General features: G+C 48.6%; 1 protein-coding gene across 1 annotated transcript; it reads left to right on the forward strand.

Moving 5' to 3' along the window:
• Positions 1-725: 725 nt before the first annotated feature.
• LOC136483988 (uncharacterized) lies at positions 726-21,916 on the forward strand. Its single transcript, XM_066481152.1, has 16 exons — positions 726-951; positions 1,044-1,127; positions 1,907-2,047; positions 2,133-2,203; positions 2,720-2,813; positions 3,759-3,836; positions 4,734-4,800; positions 5,269-5,354; positions 6,271-6,321; positions 6,604-6,651; positions 18,976-19,096; positions 20,463-20,643; positions 21,189-21,326; positions 21,433-21,545; positions 21,629-21,697; positions 21,781-21,916. The coding sequence occupies exons 1-16, from the start codon at positions 802-804 to the stop codon at positions 21,885-21,887; spliced, it is 1,599 nt and encodes a 532-aa protein (XP_066337249.1). The 5' UTR covers positions 726-801; the 3' UTR covers positions 21,888-21,916.
• The last annotated feature ends 170 nt before the right edge of the window (positions 21,917-22,086 follow it).

Consider the following 22,086-nt stretch of genomic DNA (forward strand, 5'->3'; position numbering starts at 1 on the left):
GTAGGGCTCTGGCTCATCTGAAAATGGCTCCGGCTCTGGCTTCTCTGAAGGAGCAGCTCTTCTGGAGGAGCTGAAGCCGTTCTGGAAAACGTTCGACAAAACGGCTCCTTCGCACTAGACGACGTGAACCTACAGCAAGGAGCCACGCGAAGCTCGTTTTTTAGGCTTTTCCTGCGTAGGCAAAAAAAAATAGCTCCGACTCTTGACCGGCTCCCCATGTAAAGCCTTTTTCAAAACAGGCGTTTGGCATAGCTCCTACAGGAGTTGGAGCTGAAGCCCCTGCAGAAGAGGCTCTTAGACATGTGACACTTGATTTCAATGCCATTTTCTATATTTCCACGTGAAAGGATGCTTTTGCCCTTCTGGCCGTCTCCGATGGAGGCCAGCGCCGCGTGGTCGCCGGCAAGGTTGTGGTCCTTAATTGCGCCGGACTTTGCTCAAATATCCAAATTTCTCCTCGAGGACAAGGAGTTAAGGAAATGACGTCATGCACCCCAACGCAACGGTATTTATGTATATCTAAAAAATAGGTTTACTAAGAAAAATATATATTTTATAATTAACCGAGCAATAGTTGTTCATCGTCATATATTTTATTCATCTTCATAAATGTTAATACTTTATTCTTATATAAATTTTCTCAAATTTAAATTCTTAACATGTCTTTTCAGGCAGTAGTAAAGAAAAAGAAAACAATGAATTTCCAATTTGGACGTCATCCTCCCCCGACGCAAACCGTTTCATCAGCAGATTCCAAATCTTCCAACCCAGAAACCCCAAACCTCCACAATCCGCGCCGCGATGCTCCGCCGCCGCCGTGCTCCGCTCCTCCTGGCTGCTGCCGCGACGGGCGCCGCGCTGGTGGCCGCCTCTCCCTCCGGCGAAAACGGGCGAAGCGTCGCCTCCGCGCTCCACCACGGCGTCGCCCGCTCCTCCCGCGCCGTCTACACGGTTCACCCCCCACCCCCATCTGTTGCTATTGCTACTATTCCTGAGTCTCGGATGGTGCTTTTGCTCAATTTTCTAGCCGTTGGCTGTCGCAGATTGGTTTTGTGGTGGCGGATTACAAGTATTCGCTGAGGGGTCTGGATGCTAGATCGGCGGACTACCGTGTTAAGCTCTCCGAGGTATGGGTTCTGCCCAGGATGTGATGCTGTGCTGTGCCAATTATATGTATGGTTGTTTGTAAGCTGGATGAAGGCATTTGTTTTGCCACCATGTTATGAACTTATGATTGTTGTATTGTGTCATTGATCAGCTGTTTTAAAAACGATAGCTAAGTAGGTTTAGAAACATTAACTCCATGGCTCCTCTTGTTCAAGTTGTCTGGTAGTGATGCATAATTATTGGAAACCGAGTTTGTTTTGAGATGATGTGAAATTCATGTTTATACAACAAGATCACCATGTGACCATGTATTCTTTCTGCGCTGTCTAATGGGTTTGTGCTGAAACACGAGGAATCAATTGTTTCTGGGGTACTAACTATTTGGGTCTCAAGTTCAAAATCGTTGCTTAGTAGGCAACATAATAGAATGCTTGATTGGCCTTGATGTCAGTAGCCTCCTGGACCCAATTTTAGTTATTTCTATGCTCTGTATTGAATATATACAATTAGTATTCCATTTTAGAATGTGACAGTTGATATACCTAGAGATTTACTCCTTTGTCTGACTGACCTCATTATTTCCTAAACCAACTTGTGGAATTGAATAGACTGTGTATTTTGCAGGTCCTCCACTCATTTGATTGGCATGCCATAGTGTTCTTCTCTTTTAGAATGGGTGTACCCTGTGATATAGCATCTAATGTTTATCATGCATTTATAGGAGTACCTATAGTCCATAGATGATTTTAGATCAGATGAATGCTTAAATGATACTCCTTTTTTTTTGGCTCGAGTGTAGGTTCATCTGCGTTCAGCAAAAAAGCTACTTAAACTATGTGAAGCGAATGGAGGGTTTTATGTAAAAGCTGGTCAATATGTTTCATCACTAAGACAAGTGCCAAAGGAGTACTCATCAACTCTCTCCCGCCTGCAAGATCAGGTTCACTATTAGTGCTTACCTGATTGATATTGTATAGACATATGACATTACTTGTTATTTACTATATTTTTCTCTAAAAACTCAGGCAACTCCATCCAAGTTTCATGATATCAAAGCAGTAATAGAGCAGAATTTTGGCAAGGAATTGTATGACATGTAAGTATGTGAATGTTTATCCTTTTTAGATTGGCTATTTATTACTGGTACCTGTGGTCGGAATGGATTCTTGTAATTTGGCTATTCTGTCTTCACATACTGGTAATTCTGTAATCCACCTCATATCTTTCATTGAGCTGCTTGTGTCGAATGTTCTTGCCAGCTTGTTCCTTGTGTACTATCACAATTCCCTACTAACAACAACAACAAAGCCTTTTAGTCCCAAGCAAGTTGGGGTAGGCTAGAGTTGAAACCCAACATGAGCCCCTAGTCATGGTTCAGGCACGTCAATAGCTGTTTTTTACATTAATTCAAAATTCTGGGGTAGTAAAAATAACTTTTTCCCCATGTCCATGCCATTGACATCATTTGAAGTCTTGAACTTGTGAATGTACTAACTGTTGCACTTCATCTCATACTTTTGTTTGTTTTTCTGTGGATTATGTGCTATATAATTCTTTCTATAGTACCTTATAGTGTGAAAAAACATCATAAATGTTAATATGCGAGTATCAGATTCCTGGAATTTGACGAACAACCAATTGCTGCTGCATCAATTGCTCAGGTTCATCGAGGTCGTTTGCATAACAATCAAGATGTAGCTGTCAAGGTGAGGTTCTTGTTCAACTGCCTCAATTACTGTTCCATTTCGCCAAGATATATTGTTGTTTCAAGGAAGATATCATCATAATATTGCTAACAGTCTTAATGAGCCGACAAGAAAATTTTCATTACAATGTTACATGGCATATCCGGTTATCCACGAATTCAATGTTCTTGTTTATACCATGACACGAGTTTTATCTGTGTGGATACAATGTGACTTACCATTTTGAGAATACAATGTGGCTGCTGTTTTAGTATACAATTCACTCTTTTAGAAGAGTATAGGTATTTATGGAATAGCTTTTCACTTTAAGAGTACCTTATAATTTCTTATTTCATACTTAAGTAAAACCAACAATTTAATGGTGCACATTATACCAGTTTGGACTCATTGCATTTCATAAAGACCAGAAGTAAATTTAGAAGTTGGATCACTTTTAAATAGGTGTTAATTGTCACCTTCAGGCATAATTTAAGTGGAGCATTCCCATAAAAAAATATATGGAGGGAACTGGTTTGAAACTGAAGCAACTGAGTTGAACATGAATATTTCATCAGAATTGTCTTGAGTTGAAACTTTATTGAGGTTATTTTAAGTATAGTGGTATACTTAACTTGGCCCTTATTGTTTAGGTCTTGTATATATAATATATGTTTAGCTTAACGTTGAATGAAGTGTAGAATTGTTAGTAAACAAGGTGGAAACATGGCTCTGCTGCATATATTGTTCTTTCCATTTTGTCGTTTTTAGTGGTGCAGTGAGCACAACATCATCACTTAGTTCATTCAGAGTGTAGAAAACACCTGCAGCAGATATTCCTCTTTAACATATTTGCATAGATAATAGATCTATACATATCCTGCCATGTACACATGTAAATTTGCTTGAGTTAGTGCTAAATCTATTAAAATCGTAGCGAGCTTTCATACCAATTTTTGTTACATCTAGGTTCAATATCCTGGATTGGAGCAGCGAATGAAGATAGACATCATGACGATGTCATTCTTGTCAAAAACAGTCTCTTGGGTATGAACAGCAACATTTTGTTTCCTTTTTATTGTGCAATGCTAATAATTTACCAGTTGGTACATCTAATTCATCTTGTGTACTAAATTTTTTTGACACGGTTCATTCACTTTTACTTCAATATACTTTAAGATGATCAGTAAATGACCCCATTTCATTAAGACTAGTAGTTTGGGTATCATATTTTTTGCATTTAAGGTTTAGCTAAAGAAAATCGTAGTCTAAGTATATACTTTCAACATTGATTGCTAATTGATACAATTCTAAAAAGACTTTGTTTATGCTGAATGAAATGATGCCAGCATTGAGTGTTGAAAATGGGTGCACTGGCCTTTTAGATGGCAGTTTCCATTAAATGCCAGCATTGGGTGTTGAAAATGCTGTTGCCAGATGCTTTATCCTTTTGAATGCCAATTGCCATGACTGTATGGCTGGGATTTAGTAGCAACTAGCAACTGGTCCCATCCTTTGCCCTCCACTGTGGTGATCTTATCTTTTTTTTTTAGATTAACATGTTTTGATGATCCTTATGGTTAACTGAATTTTGTTGAGTTAAAATCTGACATGTATACACTAAAAAATGCATTTATAAACAAGTTGTTAATTTTAATGTGTGCCTTGGTGCTAGTACTTTATTAGATGCATAGACTGTATATATAGCATGAATGGAAGTCACCATAAGTCGATTGCTTTGAGCAAGCAGGACTCGGTGCGATAGTACCCATTGTATCATCATCTTGTCTGCTGTTATTATAATTTGTAGGGCATGCTTTCATGATTGTTGTGCTAATTAACTTTCTACCAATCAAAACCTTTACATGAATCACCTTTTCTGGCATAGTTTCATAATGTTCTTTTGGCTGGCACAATGAAAATGATTTGTCTTTTTCTCTGCAGGTTTTTCCTGATTATAAATTTGACAGAATACTAATTGAATTTGAGAAATCCATGACAATGGAACTTGGTAAGTGCATCCAGTTTATTTTATTATAAACAGTGAATGATTCTTTTTTTTCCTTGAACAAGGTAACTTTTATTTAAATAAGTGATCTCTGAGAGGTTTCCTATTTAGTATATCTGTTTGATTATTTCTTTTTTATACTCTGCATTCATTACCAAAGGCCATTTGTTTTTTTTCATTGAACAAATTTTGCATATTCAATGCTAGCTTCTGTTGTCTACTAGTTTTCTCATAATCCAATCAGAAAATAAAAGAACAATAGTCTTGTGAGCAGATAAATAGGTCCATGCCTATAAAAAGAAAATTTAAATATTAGGTTTTTTTTTTTCGTGCACTTATTTACGCTTTTCACATGGATTTAACTTTTTTGGTTGGGTGTCATTCATTTAGATGGTTTGTTCATATGCTCAATAATGATTCACTTAATATGTTTTTGTATTATTGAAATAACTGTATGTTGTTCATTTACAGATTTTACACGGGAGGCTAAGAATTCTGAGAGAACAGCCAGCTGCTTCAGGAAAAATAGTGTTGTGAAAGTGCCTTATGTGTTCTGGGTATGAGCCTAATGAAAATTGTGGAGTTGAGGTTGAAGCAGTATCTTAAAAATTAGAAGAATAAACAGATTGTGGTTAAATCAAGTATTTAAAAGTCAAATCGTTAATTTTATCTGTTTTACAGTTCTGTATTGTGCAACACATACACCCACCACATATGCACGCACAACACATGGTCAACAAGAACATAAACTTGTCCTTAATGACTGTTCAGTTGTGTCACTTCTGTTTTTCTCAAACATGCAGGAGAGCTGAATATCAGTTCATTAAAACTTAAAAGAGGAGGTAAAGTTCTTAGGATATACTCCCTCCATTCCAAATTATAAGACGTTTTAGTATTTCTAGGTATATAGTTTTTACTATGCACTTAGATATACACTATGTCTAGATACATAGTAAAGCAATGTATCTAGAAAAGCCAAAATGTCTTATAATTTGGAATTGAGGGAGTAGAGTCTAACTGCCGAAACCTACCCCTGTAGCACCACTAACAAAATGAGAGATGGCCCAGCTACCTAAACCTACCCCAGCAGCAGTAGTGTCTGGAGATCACTCGGGCCAGCTGTACGCCACAAAGATCCTTTGTTGATCACACTTGAAACGCTCTATTGAGGTCTGCGGACACACCATTGAAAACACAATTGTTCTGGTGTTTCCACAGCTCCCAAGCCACCAATTGGACAAGACTATTGAAACCTTTACATTGTGTTGATGTCTTTTATCCAGCCTTTTTTAGGACACAGTACTACTAACTAGAAAAAGATCTCTCTCTCTCTCTCTCTCTCTCTCTCTCTCTCTCTCTCTCTCTCTCTGTGGCATCACAATGGCGTCACTTGCGCTTTTACATGTCTGAATTTGACTATGATGTGAACTATCTGCCTTGGTATTTTTGTGACAATAGCTAAACCTGTTGCAGCAACTGACGACCAGGGAGGTTTTGACGATGGAATTTTGTTATGGACACAAGGTAAATGATTAATCCTTATGCTAACTTACGTATACAAAGATTATGTTTGCGCATCACTTATCTATCACTAGGTTTGTTGTGGAATTCCTAGAATTTCATGATGCAATTGCTTGGTTGCTTAACCACCTAAACCATGTGCCAAAATATCGAAAACAAGACATATATATTCCATTACTTAAAATATTATGGAGGAAAAATAAAGGGAGGTCAGCCTGAAGAGAAGGAAAAGAAGAAGCAATCTGAAATTACTTACTACTCCCTTTTGTTCTTCTGATGTGACAGGTTAATGACTTGGACTTCCTGCGGAAAACAGATATTAGTCCTACAAAGGTCTAGCTTGACTCTGACATTAATGTATTTTTATGTCATGAATCATTTGATTGAAGGCTTTTTTGTGTGTGTATACATATAAATATACATATTATAAATATGGTAAAAAATCTTGACGTTAATGTATTTCTCTATCTAAATGATTTCATCAAAGGCTTTCTTGTGTGTATACACATTCAATTTTGGCAAAAAAAAAAAAACAAAACAAAACTTCAGACAAATTCATAAATTCACTAGATTTCTACTCAGCCCTCATTAAATTGTTAAGTTCACCTAGCACCAGCTGGTTCACCGGAAGACAAGCTTGACCTGCTGAGGGAAGGGCGCACAATATATTTCAACACTCTCTGTGTTATGACCGGTAAGGTCTATGGCCGCAGGCACCGTGGCTAGGAGCCCGGTTGAGTCGGCCAGATAGGGGGAGTCGGGCCAGTTGGTTAGCAAGTCCTAAAATCTAGGATACTTATCTCTTGAGTTTGTTACTTAGATTGGGTAGAGTTAAGTTAGTTGAAGATTTACTTGTATAAGTATTGGACTCTTATGATGGAATGGATTTAGCCTGGGATTGAGTTTATCTCTCCTTGGGCCCTCGGGCGTTACTATTCACGGTCTCTCTGTTGCCTCCGACTCTCCAGCTGTTCCCCTCCAGCCGCCGAGCACGGCGACACCAGTTCATCGCCGGGGTTCCAAGCCTAGGCCCCCCGTCTCCCACTCCTACGCTCTCCGGTCCCTAAGCCACAACAACTGGTATCAGAGACCATGGCTTCCTCCGGTGCTTCTGCCGCGGCCACTGCGGCGGCCACCACCGGCACCACCACGCCACCGTTGCCTGTTCCTCTCGTCACGTCGGGCTCCCTACCACCGCCTCCCGCACCACCGAACCTTGCGGATTCCCTGGCCGCCTTGGCGACCATGCAGCGGCAGATGGGCGAGATGGTCCAGGGCATGCAGCGGCAGATGGCGGAGATGTCCCTGCGCCTGGCGACGGTCGAGAGCCGCCCTGGTCCTTCGACGACACCGCACCTGCCGTACTCCACCACGCCGCTACTACAATATGGCATGCCGGGATATGGGGTTTTTCCGGCGTCAGAGCCGGTCGTCTCAGAGATACTGCCCTCACCGTCACTACCAAGGTCCACGGCGCCGCTTCCGGTGCCCACGGCTGCCAGCGTTACCTCGCAGCCATCTCCGACCGGACTTCCGATTCAGTCGATCCTGTTTCCGTCATCACCGTCGCCGGTACCGTCATTGTCCTCCATCCTGAACGGGCCGATCTACTCTTCTGCTACGGTGGTGCATGAACCGCGCCATTACCCTGAGGGACAGGGGGACAGCCAGGGCGTCCATAGGTTCCATAAGTTGTCCTTCCCCACTTACGACGGCAAAGAGGACCCGCTCGGATGGCTAAACCGTTGCGAATCCTTCTTCCGCGGCCAGCTTACTCGTGAGGCGGACAAGGTTTGGCTCGAGTCCTTCCACATGACGGGATCAGCACAGCAGTGGTATTATGTGTTGGAACACGACTCCGGCCGTCCATCTTGGGCTGATTTCCGCCTGTTCTGCCACCAGCGTTTTGGACCGGCGCTGTCCACCAATCATCTTGCAGACCTCGCTCGCCTACCGTTCGGTGCCTCCGTCGATGCTTACATGGAAGCCTTCCAGGCGCGCTTGGCGCACGCGGGCCATCTGGCGCCGCTACAACAAGCGCAGCTGTTCGCCGGGGGACTTCCGGAGTATATCCGGGTTGACGTGGAGCTCCATGACCCCTAGGATTTACACCACGCCATGCGCTTGGCTCGGGCTTATGAACGCCGCCATACATTAGCGGCCCTCGCGCTCCCAGCACCACCCAGTCGCCCTCCTCGGCGACCTCTGGCTGGACAGCCAGGGGGCGCTACACCATCATCAGCAGCCTCGGCCTCCTCCCTAAGCCGGCCTTTCAAGTGTCTCACACCGGTGGAGATGGCAGATCGCCGCAAATTGGGCTTGTGTTACAACTGTGATGAACCATATGTGCAAGGACACAAGTGCCCGCGTCTGTTTTACCTGGAAGTGACCGATTATATGGTGGAGGAGCCAGAGTCCGATGAAGATGAACAAACGACGACAGCCGGCCAAGACAAACCCACCATATCATTATCGGCCATCGCAGGCATCAGGACTGAAGATACTATGCAGGTTTATGTCCAAGTGGGCAATGTGCAGTGCGTGGCGCTGCTCGATTCAGGTTCTACTCACACATTCATCAACGGGGACGTCGCACGCCGCGTGGGCATCCACTTTGATCGGTGCCCAGGTGCCGGTGTTACTGTCGCAAATGGTGACCGCGTCGCTTGCCGAGGGCTCGCGCGCAACATCGGCATACGCATTGCCGAAGAAGTCTTCTTAGTGGACTGCTATACTATTCCGTTGGACCGGTGGGACATGGTTCTTGGTGTCAACTTCTTGCGCACTCTCGGACCGATATTGTGGGATTTTGATGACTTGTGCATGGCTTTCAACAAGGCTGATCGGCGCGTCTTCTGGCGCGGTATCGGCTCAACCCGCTATGACGTGCAGTCCACTCGACGCCTCTATGCTCTTCACGACGCGGGCAGCAACACCGAAACAGCCTTGCTCCACAAGCTCCTCAACTCATTTGAAGATGTGTTCGCTACGCCTGAAGGTTTGCCGCCCGCTCGCAACTGTGATCACCGCATTCATCTCATGCCAAATGCGGTGCCAGTGTCCGTGCGGCCCTACCGATACCCGCAACTGCAGAAGGATGAACTGGAGTCATAGTGCGCCGCTATGCTGCAAAGGGGGATGATCCGTCCGAGCACTTCAGCATTCTCTGCTCCTGTTCTACTTGTCAAGAAACATGACGGCTCCTGGAGGTTCTGTGTTGATTACCGTGCCTTGAACAAGCTCACCATTAAAGACAAATTTCTTATTCCGGTGGTCGAAGAATTACTGGATGAGCTTCATGGGGCCCGTTTTTTCTCCAAGCTGTACTTGCGTTCAGGCTACCACCAAGTTCGTATGCATGCTGATGACATTGAGAAGACTGCTTTTCAGACTCATGAGGGTCACTTCGAGTTTTTAGTCATGCCCTTCGTGTTAGTCGTTGAATTCTCACTCTTGGTAGTAGGAAAATTCTTACTCTCATCGAGAGAGGATGACACTAGGAGTTGGGGCAATTTTCTTGTCTATTTCTCACACAAGCTCACACAAATGCCATACCAACCTGAGGGGTTGGGGTTACATATTTATAGGCTGCTAGCCAGCTAAGCATATGCCAAGATGCTAGTCTAAGATGCTAATATGCTGTCCTAGCTAAGATGCTGTCATCTAGTCTAAGATGCTGTCCTCTAGTCTAAGATGCTGTCCTAAAAATAGAAAAACAGCCACAAGGAACATGACCATGTGAGCATCACAGCCCCACAAAGACCAGCCACACATGAGACTTATCCATCATTCTCCCCCTAAGTCTTGTGCGTCGTCTTGTGGGAGAGTTGAACCATCCCGGTCCTGGAGCAGAGCTCAAGGAACTTGATCCTCCCAAGGGGCTTGGTGAGCAGGTCCGCAAGCTGGTCCTTGGTGTTGATGTAGCTCGCCTTGATGCTCCCTTCCTCCAAACAGCCTCGGATGAAGTGGTACCTCACCCGGATGTGCTTGCTGCGTTCGTGGAACACGGGGTTCTTTGCCAGGGCCAGAGCGGACTTGCTGTCCACCCTGAGCTCCACCGCTCTAGTGTCTCTGCCGAGGAGATCACCAAGCAGTCGAGCGAGCCAGAGCGCCTGAGTCGAAGCGGTGGAGGCCGCTATGTACTCGGCCTCGCAGCTGGACAGGGCCACCACCTGCTGCTTGACCGACTGCCAGCTAACGAGGCACTTGCCAAGGAAGAAGAGGATCCCGCTCGTGCTCTTGCTGGTGTCGATGTCGCCGGCGTGGTCGCTGTCGCTGTACCCGACGAAGTGTGTCGCCCCAGGGCACCTCGGGTAGTAGAGGCCGTGGTCGAGAGTCCCCGCAACGTAGCGGATGATCCTCTTCACAGCCTGTTGGTGCTCCGTCGTCGGTCGCTGCATGAACCGACTAACGTAGCCGACGGAGAATGCCAAGTCCGGCTGTGTGTGGGCGAGGTAGTGAAGGCTCCCCACAAGACGCCGGTACTGCGTAGCGTCCACCTCCTCCGTCGTGCTGTCGCGGCTCAGCTTCAGCCTCTCCTCCATCGGAGTGAGCTGGGTTGCAGTCGTTGAGCCCAGCTCGCTCAACGACGCGCTTGGCGTAGGCGGTCTGTCGAAGCGTGATCCCAGAGTCATCCTGGTGCACCTCGATTCCCAGGTAGAAGGAGAGAGGCCCCAGGTCACTCATCTGGAAGGTGGCCTTCATCTTTTCCTTGAATGCTGCCACCTCCGCATCCTTGGTGCCGGTGATCACCAAGTCGTCGACGTAGACACCCACTAGCAGGGCATTTTCTCCATTGCCCCGTCGGTAGATGGCCGCCTCGTGCGGGCTTTGCTCGAAGCCCATCCCCTTTAGCGTGGAATCCAGCTTGGCATTCCACGCCCTCGGTGCCTGCCGCAAGCCATAGAGGGCCTTGCGCAGGCGGAGCACCTTGCCCTCCTTGCCGGGGATCGCAAATCCCGGCGGCTGGTGCACGTAGACCTCCTCCTTCAAGTCGCCGTTAAGAAACGCCGACTTGACGTCCATGTGATGAACACACCAGCCCTCCTGGGCAGCTAGCGCAAGGAGGAGTCGCACGGACTCCATCCGTGCCACGGGAGCAAAGGCGTCGTCGAAGTCGACCCCCTCCTGCTGCACGAAACCTCGTGCCACCAAGCGAGCCTTGTGCTTGACGATGGCACCGGCTTCATCCCTCTTCAGCTTGTACACCTACTTAAGGGTGATCGCGCGATGACCACGAGGAAGGTCAGCAAGCTCCTAGGTGCGGTTCTTCTCAACCGCATCCATCTCCAACTGCATCGCGGCGCGCCATGCCGCGTGTCTCTCGGCCTCTGCGAACGACTGAGGCTCGCCGTCGTCACACGCAAGGTGCAACTGCGCCTCCAGGTCCTCCAGGTCGTGAGGCACCAGTCCCGACACCAACTGGTCGCCGAGAAGGTTCTCCATCGTACGGTACCGCAACGGCTCGCCGTCGTGGTACGCGTCAATGCGCTCCTCGTCGTGAGAGAGCGGAGTAGCGAGCTCAACCGGGCTGTGCTCGACACGAGCTGGTGTTGGAGTAGTCGTGCCCGGAGAGGTGCCTGTCGGTGCTGGAGTGCGTGGCGTTGTCAGCTGTGGTGAAGCCGGCGAAGAACTCATCGCAGCCGAGGTCCTGGCTGGAGAGCGTGGAGCTGTCGGAGTAGCAGGCGCCGGGGTCGGTGGAGGCTCGGGGACTGGGGTAGACGCGCTCGCCGAAGAAGAGCTGCCTACTCCCCCAGCTCCCTCGAAGTGGACGTACTCGACAGTGAAGTCGTCGTACGTCGGAGCCGAGCCATCGTCCACCGCCTTGTCCCACGCCCATCCTCGCCCTTTGTCGAACACAACGTCGCGCGCCGTGCGCACACGCTGTGTCTTCGGGTCGAGGATGGCCTTCGAGCCCTCCGCGTAGCCGATGAACACTCCCGGAGTGCTCCTGTCGTCGAGCTTGCTGATGTGGCCAAGCTCCTTGGCGAACGCGAGGCAGCCGAAGACCCGCAAGTGGGAGACCGCCGGCTTGCGCCCATGCCAAGCCTCGTACGGCGTCCTGCCGTCGAGCGCCTTGGTAGGCGAGCGGTTGAGGATGTAGACGGCCGTCACCACCGCCTCTCCCCAGAAGACAGCCGGCATCCCCCTCTGCTTGAGGAGGGCCCGAGCCATCCCCACAGCCGTCTGGTTGCGTCGCTCGACGACGCCGTTCTGCTGCGGGCTGTACGGCGCGGAGTAGTGGCGCTGAATGCCCTCGTCAGCGCAGTACGACGCGAATTCAGCCGCCGTGAATTCGCCGCCGTTGTCGGTGTGCAGCACGCGCAGCTTGCGGCCGCAATCCGCCTCCGCAGCAGCCTGCGCGCGTCTGATGGCGTCTGCAGCCTCTCCCTTGCTGCCGAGGACCATCACCCACATGTAGCGGGAGAGGTCGTCGACGAGCAGCAGGAAGTAGCGTCGTCCTCCCGGTGTGGCCGGTGTCACCGGGCCACACAAGTCCCTTGCACGAGCTCGAGCCTCTCCTTGGCTCGAAAGCTCGCCCGCTGGGGAAAAGGGAGTCGCCTCTGCTTCGTCAACACGCAGACGTCGCAGAGCTGCTCCACATGGTCGAGGCACGGCAGGCCTCGCACCATCTCCGTGGCACTGAGCCGCTTCAGGGCCTCAAAGTGAAGGTGCCCGAAACGCTCGTGCCACTGCCACGCCTCGTCCCGACGAGCAGCGAGACAGAGGGGTTGTGCCACCTGCACGTTAAGGATGTAGAGTCGATTTGCGCTTCTGGATACCTTGGCAAGAAGGCGACGACGACGATCCCAAATCCTCATGACTCCGTCCTCAACCACCACGCGTGAATCGTTCTCATCCAGCTGTCCCAAGCTGATGATGGAGTTCCTCAACGCGGGGATGTAGTAGACTCCGGTGAGCAGCCTGTGCTCACCAAACACGGCGGTGAAGATGATGGAGCCGACGCCCTTGATCTCCACGCCGGAGGCATCCCCAAACTTGACGGAGCCTCGGACGCTAGAGTCAAGCTCGGTGAAGAACTCCCGTCGACCGGTCATGTGATGGGTGGCGCCGGTGTCGAGGCACCACCCGTCAGTCTTGTCGTTGCCGGAGCTGTCGCCGAGGAGGGCGTGTGCTTTTGGCTCGTCAAGGTGGAGGAGAGCCGCTGCGGCCGGTGCCGTTGGAGGTAGCTCGATGCTGGCATGTGCCATGAACAGAGCCGGCTCCTCCGCCTGTGCGACGTGGGCTTGGCCGCGTCGTGGCTGTCGACAGTCCTTGGCCCAATGGCCAAGCTGGCCGCAGTTGCGGCAGGCGTCGTCTCGTGCCGGCTTGTGCCTGCTGGCGGCGCCGCCCTGGGCGCCTCCGCGGGCATTACCCTCGGCACGTCCTCGCGCCCCGGCCTTGGGCGTCTCTGCGCGCCTTGCGTGGCTTGCCACGCTTGCGGCCGCCTGTCGCGGAAGAAGGCTCCCCCTTCCTCCGGTCACCTTGGCTGGCAAGCCACTGCTCCCGAGTGAGGAGAAGCTTCCTGCCAGTGGTGATGGGCCCCGAGAGGGACTGTAGCTCATCGCTGTCGACGACCTTGAGGCGACCTATCGCCTCCTCGATCGACATCGTAGAGAGATCCAGCAGAGACTCGATCGAGCGAGCCATCTGCTTGTACTTCTCGGGGACGCAGCGGAAGAGCTTTTCGACAGCTCTCTCCTCGCCGTAAGTGTCGTCGCCGAACTGCACCATCTTCTGCAACAGAGTGTTGAGACGGAGAGCAAAGTCATCAACGTCCTCACCTGGCTTGAAGGCCAGGTTCTCCCACTCCTTGCGAAGTGCCTGCAGTGTGGACTTGCGGGCGCGGTCGCTGCCGATGCGTGCCGCAGCGATGGCGTCCCAAGCCTCCTTGGCAGTCCGCTTGCTGGTAAGCGAGAACTGCATCTCGGGCGGGACTGCAGCGATGAGAGCATCCAGCGCCCGTCGATCTAGGTCGTAGTCGACGTCGCCATACCGGACTGCCTCCCACATGTGCCGCATCTGGAGCTTTACCCTCATCACCGCAGCCCACTCGACGTAGTTGGTCTTGGTGAGGGTAGGCCACCCACCGCCGGGACCGACGTCCCTGACAACAGCCTGGAGCCCGTGGTAACCACGGTACCGATCCGGGGAGAGAGAGCCATGCTGCCTGTGAAGGCCGCGCTCTCCATTGACCCGTCCGCCACCGTTGCCGTGCGCGCCTCCTCCAGGAGCGCCGCCGCCGTGCGCGCCTCCTCCAGGAGCGCCACCGGCGCGTCCGCGCTTGTCTGGGCTGCCGCCGCGCTCATGGGCGTGCGCGGCTGCCCCAGGAGCGCTACCGCCGTGCGCGCCTCCTCCAGGAGCACCGCCAGCGCGTCCGCGCCTGTCTGGACTGCCGCCACGCTCGTGGACGTGCGCGGCTGCCCACTGCGCCGCCCGCGCTCGCGCTGCCTCCCTCTCTAGCAGCTCGAGGTCTGCGTCGGCGGTGTCGTCAGCGGAAATGGAGCTGCCGATGCTGCCGCGCAGAGCCTCGACCTCCGCCGCCGCCGCACGCGCTGCATTCGCCGCCGCCGCCGCTTCCGCCTCCGCTCTGGCTGCTGCCAGCTCCGCCGCTGCCAGCCTCGACGCCCTTGCCGCCGCCGCAGTGGTCTCTGCCGCCGCTCGCTCGCGTTCCTCTGCCGCGGCAAGTTCGGCCTCCTGCCGACGCCGCGTGCTCAAGACGACCGAGCGCTGAGACTGCCCTGCGGACATGACGCGCTACCGGGGGCTGCTGCGTGGGGAGAGGGCTTGCTTCAGACGAGCTGGGAGAGGAGTGAACAGGAGCGGCCGGAGGAGCTGCTGCTGCCAACAGCTGGGGCTGTTGTGGGGCTGGGAGAGAAGATGAGTAAGAGATGCTCAGGCTACAGGATAATACGGCTCTGATACCAGTTGTTAGTCGTTGAATTCTCACTCTTGGTAGTAGGAGAATTTTTACTCTTATCGAGAGAGGATGACACTAGGAGTTGGGGCAATTTTCTTGTCTATTTCTCACACAAGCTCACACAAATGCCATACCAACCTGAGGGGTTGGGGTTTCATATTTATAGGCTGCTAGCCAGCCAAGCATATGCCAAGATGCTAGTCTAAGATGCTAATATGCTGTCCTAGCTAAGATGTTGTCCTCTAGTCTAAGATGCTGTCCTCTAAGATGCTGTCCTCTAGTCTAAGATGCTGTCCTAAAAACAGAAAAACAGCCACAAGGACCATGACCATGTGAGCATCACAGCCCCACAAAGACCAGCCACACATGAGACTTATCCATCACTTCGGACTGTCCAATGCACCGGCAACATTCCAAAGTCTCATGAACACATTGCTCCGGCCATTCCTCCGTAAGTTTGTCCTTGTGTTTTTCGATGACATCTTGATCTATAGCCCCTCTTGGTCGACGCATCTGTAGCACATCAACGCAGTCTTGACTGCGCTACGTGACCATCAATTGAGGTTGAAACGCTCTAAATGCGACTTCGCAACGACGGCGGTACAATACTTGGGACATGTCATCTCCGCGGCCGGTGTGGCAATGGATCAGGAGAAGATCGCGGCAGTCAACACATGGCCTCAACCCGGCAACATGCGGGCGCTCAGGGGGTTCCTAGGCCTCGCCGGCTACTATCGTCGATTCATCAAAGATTACGGCTCGGTGGCTGCCCCCTTGACAGCGCTTCTTAAGGAGGCGTTCCTGTGGTCTATCGCGGCCACGGACGCCTTCAACGCCCTCAAGAAGGCCCTGTCCAGTGCACCGGTTCTACAACTCCCTGATTGGGACAAAGCATTCATGGTCGATTGTGATGCATCCGGCTCTGGATTTGGCGCGGTGCTCCATCAAGGCGCCGGGGCTCTGGCATTTTTCAGTAGACCATTCACAGCGAGGCACCACAAGTTAGCCGCATATGAGAGGGAGCTCATCGGTCTTGTCCAAGCCGTGACGCCGGTGCGGCACTGGCGTCCGTATTTGTGGGGAAGACAGTTCATTGTGCGCACAGATCATTATGCATTGAAGTTTTTGTTGGATCAACGGCTATCTACGGTTCCCCAACATCAGTGGGTTAGTAAGCTCTTTGGGTATGATTTCACGATTGAATATCGGCCGGGAAATCTCAATGTCGTTGCCGATGCGTTGTCTCGGCGAGAGGCGGACGATCTGCTGCTCCAGGCCGTCACGGCACCTTCCTTTCAGTTATTCGACGACCTACGCCGCGAACTGCAGCTGGACGACGACCTACGTGCGCTGCGCGACTCTATCGTGGCTGCCCGTGGCGAACCTTGGCGCATCGCTGAGGGTCTCATCATGCGTGGCGCCCGCGTATTTGTCCCAGCGACGTCTTCAGTCCTCCCCGCTGTTCTCCAGATGGCACACGGGGCTGGTCATGAAGGCACACAGAAGACGCTGCAGTGGCTTCGTCAGGAGTTCGTGATCGACCATGACCGCCGCATTGTCCGGGACTTTGTGAGTTCTTGTCTCACGTGTCAGCGTAACAAAACCGACCATCTACACCCGGCTGGCCTCCTTTAGCCGCTACAAGTTCCCTCGCAAGTTTGGTCTGACATATCCATGGATTTCGTGGAGGGGCTTCCGCGTGTGCATGGGAAGAGTGTGATTTTAACGGTGGTTGACAGATTTTCCAAGCAGGCGCATTTCCTTCCGCTGAGCCACCCATACACAGCAGCGTCGGTCGCCGGGGTGTTCTTTGACGGCATTGTCAGACTTCATGGTTTTTCGGCGTCCATTGTTAGTGATCGTGATCCAGTGTTTACAGGGCATGTGTGGCGCGATCTCTTCAAGCTCGCTGGGGTCAAGCTCAAGATGAGCACAGCCTTTCATCCGCAAACCGATGGACAGTCTGAGGTGGTCAATCGCACAATTGCTATGTATTTGAGATGTCTCACTGGCGATCGTCCTCGTTCTTGGCTTCAGTGGCTTCCTTGGGCCGAATATTGTTACAACACTTCATTCCACTCCTCCCTGCGAACGACGCCTTTTGAGGTGGTGTATGGCCGGCCTCCACTGCCTCTGCTGCCTTACACTGCTGGCTCGGCACGGACAGACAAGGTGGACAAGCTTCTCTGCGATCGTGACGCGTTTCTCGCTGATGTTCGGGATCGGTTGCTGCAAGCTCAGGAATATGCCAAACGGCATTATGATGCTCACCACCGTCCTCTTCAGTTCAACATTGACGATTGGGTTCTCCTGCGCCTTCTTCATCGGCCGGCGCAATCCCTGGTGCCGGGATTCCGTGGCAAGCTTAGTCCACGTTTTGCTGGTCCGTTTTAGGTTATTGAACGCATTGGCGAAGTGGCATATCGCCTGCGTCTTCCGGAGGGAGCTCGGATTCATGATGTTTTCCATGTTGGGGTGCTCAAGCCATTTCGGGGAACTCCGCCATCCACTACACCGGCGCTTCCTCCTCTCCATCAGGGCCGACTGCTTCATCGTCCTACATGCGTGCTTCGTTCTCAGTTGAGGCGCGGTGTGTGGCATGTGTTGGTTCAGTGGGAGAACATGCCGGAAGATGACGCCACTTGGGAACCCGTGGATGAGTTCCGTGCTACCTTTCCTTCGTTTCAGCTCGAGGACGAGCTGTTCCCAAAGGAGGGGAGAGATATTATGACCGGTAAGGTCTATGGCCGCAGGCACCGTGGCTAGGAGCCCGGTTGAGTCGGCCAGATAGGGGGAGTCGGGCCAGTTGGTTAGCAAGTCCTAAAATCTAGGATACTTATCTCTTGAGTTTGTTACTTAGATTGGGTAGAGTTAAGTTAGTTGAAGATTTACTTGTATAAGTATTGGACTCTTATGATGGAATGGATTTAGCCTGGGATTGAGTTTATCTCACCTTGGGCCCTCGGGCGTTACTGTTCACGGTCTCTCTGTTGCCTCCGACTCTCCAGCTGTCCCCCGCCAGCCGCCGAGCACGGCAACACCAGTTCATCGCCGGGGTTCCAAGCCCAGGCCCCCCGTCTCCCACTCCTACGCTCTCCGGTCCCTAAGCCACAACACTCTGTCACTAAGGTCCTCATGCCTGTGCCATAGTCTGGGATAGAAATGGTCTGCAATTGTTCCTTTTATAAAATTGTGTTAGCCAAGTACTAAACCAGGGTCTTTTCTCTAGTACCATGTTGATTCATGCACCAACCCACCCAAAATCTAAAGTTTGTTGAGGAAAGGATGGACTAGTGATGCACAAATGTAAGAAATGAAATACTACTTTATTATAATTCTCTAGTTGTCCTTATCATCATTCTGATGAACTTCGGCCAGTATGTATAGCATTGATGTTGCTACCATACACTCCTTGTGATGGTAACTTGTACTGCTTGTTGCTTAACCACATATTTGGTTGCATGTTTGGAACGGCGTATGGATTTTCATCCTTTGTGGCACCGAAAAAGGGGGGTTGTTATTTTTTTGGTATTCTTTTACATAAGAATACTTAACGGTTATATCAATAAAATGTATAGTCATTAATCAGTACTGTATTACCTGAAAGCATGACACCATCTAAAGTTCTAAACTATGCACATTTTTTCTTATATTTTGTCATTTATTTCTGTAACTTAATGTTACCTATGTCTCTTTGTACTTGGTAAAAAAAATTCACCTGCCTTTCTATCTTCCAGGTAGCTAAGGCTTTGATTGAACTCTTTGGTGAAATGATATTTGTACATGGTTTTGTTCACGGTGATCCACATCCTGGAAATATATTAGTTTCTCCTCAAGGCCATGGGAAATTTTCACTAGGTACTAATTTTGCTCCTGAACATGGTATTGTTATACTTACCTATAATGATTAGACACTTAAATATTACAAGGAATTAAACTGTACATGCTATAAACAGTAGTGACGAAATACTACTTGCATTGAAGAAGGTGGTTACCCCTCATTATATTTCTGCCCTTCAGGAATTAACACATGAAACTCCCTTGAAACTTTTGATCGTCACAGGACTCTCTTTACCCAGTAGATTTTGTCAGTGTAGTCAGTAGTGCTACTTATCCCATGCAGTCATGTGGAAATGTTTGCATAAAAATTACTTTCCTTATATTAAATACCTATGGGAAAATTTCACCCCGGGCCCCAGTTAGGTTTCTTGTCCACGTTGCATCTCCTGCCCATAAACGGCTAATTCAATCAGTCCTGAGACAAACTGGTCAATTCATAAATAGGAGATATCAAAATATATGTTTTCTTGGATGGATTGACTCTGAAGGGCAAATCTTTATTATCACTTAGACTTGAATGTTACTAAAAACGCTGTGAGTTGGGTTTTCACTGGTTTATGTGGGCCAAAATAAAAACTGGTATCGCCTAGTTTTGATGCACTTGTTGTCATAACCATTGTACTGGTTCACTTATAACTGGTTTCAGAAACCTCAAATGTAATTTGTGCCATATATTAATTAACAACACAAGATACAAAAGTAGGAAAACTCATAATGATAAATGTATCTGGTATCGTTGAATATGAATTCCACTTGTTTCTTTTGTTTCTCGTACTTCATTGATATAGTACTCATAAGGGCCTGTTCGAGCCATGCATTAAAATGAACTAATTTGCATTGACAACTAAACATTTCAAATTTGATTCTTCTGGAATCCCCAGCAATTGCAAATGTATCGTTGAATATGAATTCCACTTGTTTCTTTTGTTTCTAGTACTTCATTGATATAGTACTCATAAGGGCCTGTTCGAGCCATGCATTAAAATGAACTAATTTGCATTGACAACTAAACATTTCAAATTTGATTCTTCTGGAATCCCCAGAAATTGCAAATGACAACCTGTGCAATGAGGCATTGCTCTTTTTGGAGCAGAGCCCTCTTCCTGCTTTTGAAAAGGCGCATATTTAGTTCTTCATAAAATCTTTTGGATCCTTATAAGGGGGTTGATAGGAGGCTAAGGGACTAAAGCTCCCAAAAAGCAGTACCAGGCATTTGTTCTTGTGGGAGCATCTTGTTCTCCACTGGATGCTATCTTTATTTATTATTATGGGGTTGTAGGGCTTGGAGGGAGCTAATGGGAGAACTCACCGTTGTGTGGAATATGCGTTCACCTATTCTATTTTGTAGAATCTGTACATCTAAAATGGTGTATGGCTTTTGCAGTTCTGTTGGATCATGGAATTTATAGAGAATTGGACCAAAAGTTCAGATTGGACTATTGTCAGCTATGGAAAGCACTGATATTGTTGGATGCGAATAAAATTCAGGAATTAGGTGAACAGTTTGGTGTTGGCAAATATGCAAAGTACTTTCCTGTAATATTCACAGGGAGAACTATAGAAAGGTAAAGGTTTATTTATCTTATATATACCATGACACACTAATCATTATCATTCAGCAATAAATATTAGAAAGTTTGTCTCATCAGCATTCATAGGGCATCATTCTTGAGACAGGAATAAAAAATGATAAGCTCATGCTACACAATTTAATTCTTATTGCAAGTGAAGCCAATGCACACATATCCAAATGGGTAGAAATTATTTTTAATCTGTTGTAAACAATGTTCAAATTTAGTTTCAAATAGGACTGCATAAAGGAAAAAATGAGTCAGTATCGGTTATTTTTTCATTAATGTATTTAGTATTTATACTGTATGTGAATGGATGGAGCCTGCATTGTCTGTTCCACTAAAGTATTGAACTAGAATTAACTTCCATAGAACTTTCTATGATTCCTAGTTTGATCCAAAAAATTTGCCTATGGATGGTTTCTGTGTGATTATTTTGATGTGAAACTTATGCATCCTTGGTGTACCTCGTGTGCTTTTAGCTGTTGTCACAGTCTATTTCCTGATTCCGAGTAAACTATGTTTGCCATAATTATCAGCAAGTCAGCTCTCGGCACACAAATGTCTGGTGAAGAGCAGAGGCGTTTGAAAGAGGAATTAAACTCTCTAGGAATGGATGATATATCTTCATTTATGGAATCCTTGCCACCGGACTTTTATGTCATACTGCGAACAGAGTAAGGAAATTGTTGTCAGAGCACATCACGTTATTGCTGTTAACTTCACTCTTGGGGCTCTTGGGGCACCACCAGACTTTTATAAAATATTTTATCTCAATTCCAGCGGACTATTGAGGTCCATTTTAGGGAATCTTGGGGCACCACGCCATGTTCGGCTTCTCACTTATGCAAAATGTGCTATACATGGCCTTGAGAAACAGCCCAAAATGGAGTCTGGTATGTCTTAAGTCAACTGGAAATAGTATTCCTATCCTAGCTTACAGCCTCTTAAGGTCTTGGAGATGTTCAATTGTGTTCAGGTGCAATCAGCCGTATGTTCTTGAATGTCAAAACAAATGTGAGCTATCTCCATCTGAGAGTAATTATTGGTCAGTAACGACACCATCACTGCCCTAATGTTTCAAGTTTGTATAGCACTCTAACATGTTTGCTAACTAAAAACTGCTCTCAGAAATAGTGGGATTGTTAGCGAAAGCAAATGGTGCCAAGCAGAAGGTCGTGAACAAACTCAGACAGATGTTACAGGAGATCAGTCAAGGTTTTCATCTCCTTATGTGATGTCCAGGAGTCAGGGACGTGGTGAAAAGTTTGAGGAAAGTGGGGGAAGTGCGTCAGCAGTTGAATCATAACTGTGGTTCTTAATTGGAGTTTGTGTCAAGGAGTCAAATCATAACTGTGATTGCTCTGTTGTAACTTATAAATCGTACGTTGTAGCTGCTGGCTCCGGTGGTAAATTTTTTGGGGTTGGATTACAGTT

This window comes from Miscanthus floridulus, chromosome 9, assembly GCF_019320115.1.
Source record: "Miscanthus floridulus cultivar M001 chromosome 9, ASM1932011v1, whole genome shotgun sequence".
In the NCBI taxonomy this organism is placed as follows: Eukaryota; Viridiplantae; Streptophyta; class Magnoliopsida; order Poales; family Poaceae; genus Miscanthus; species Miscanthus floridulus.

Coding starts and splice junctions, on each gene's coding strand:
- LOC136483988 (XM_066481152.1), top strand. CDS start 802: ATGCTCCGCCGCCGCCGTGCTCCGCTCCTCCTGGCTGCTGCCGCGACG. Junction 2,204..2,719: donor GGCAAGGAATTGTATGACAT/GTAAGTATGTGA, acceptor TGCGAGTATCAG/ATTCCTGGAATTTGACGAAC. Junction 4,801..5,268: donor ATCCATGACAATGGAACTTG/GTAAGTGCATCC, acceptor GTTCATTTACAG/ATTTTACACGGGAGGCTAAG.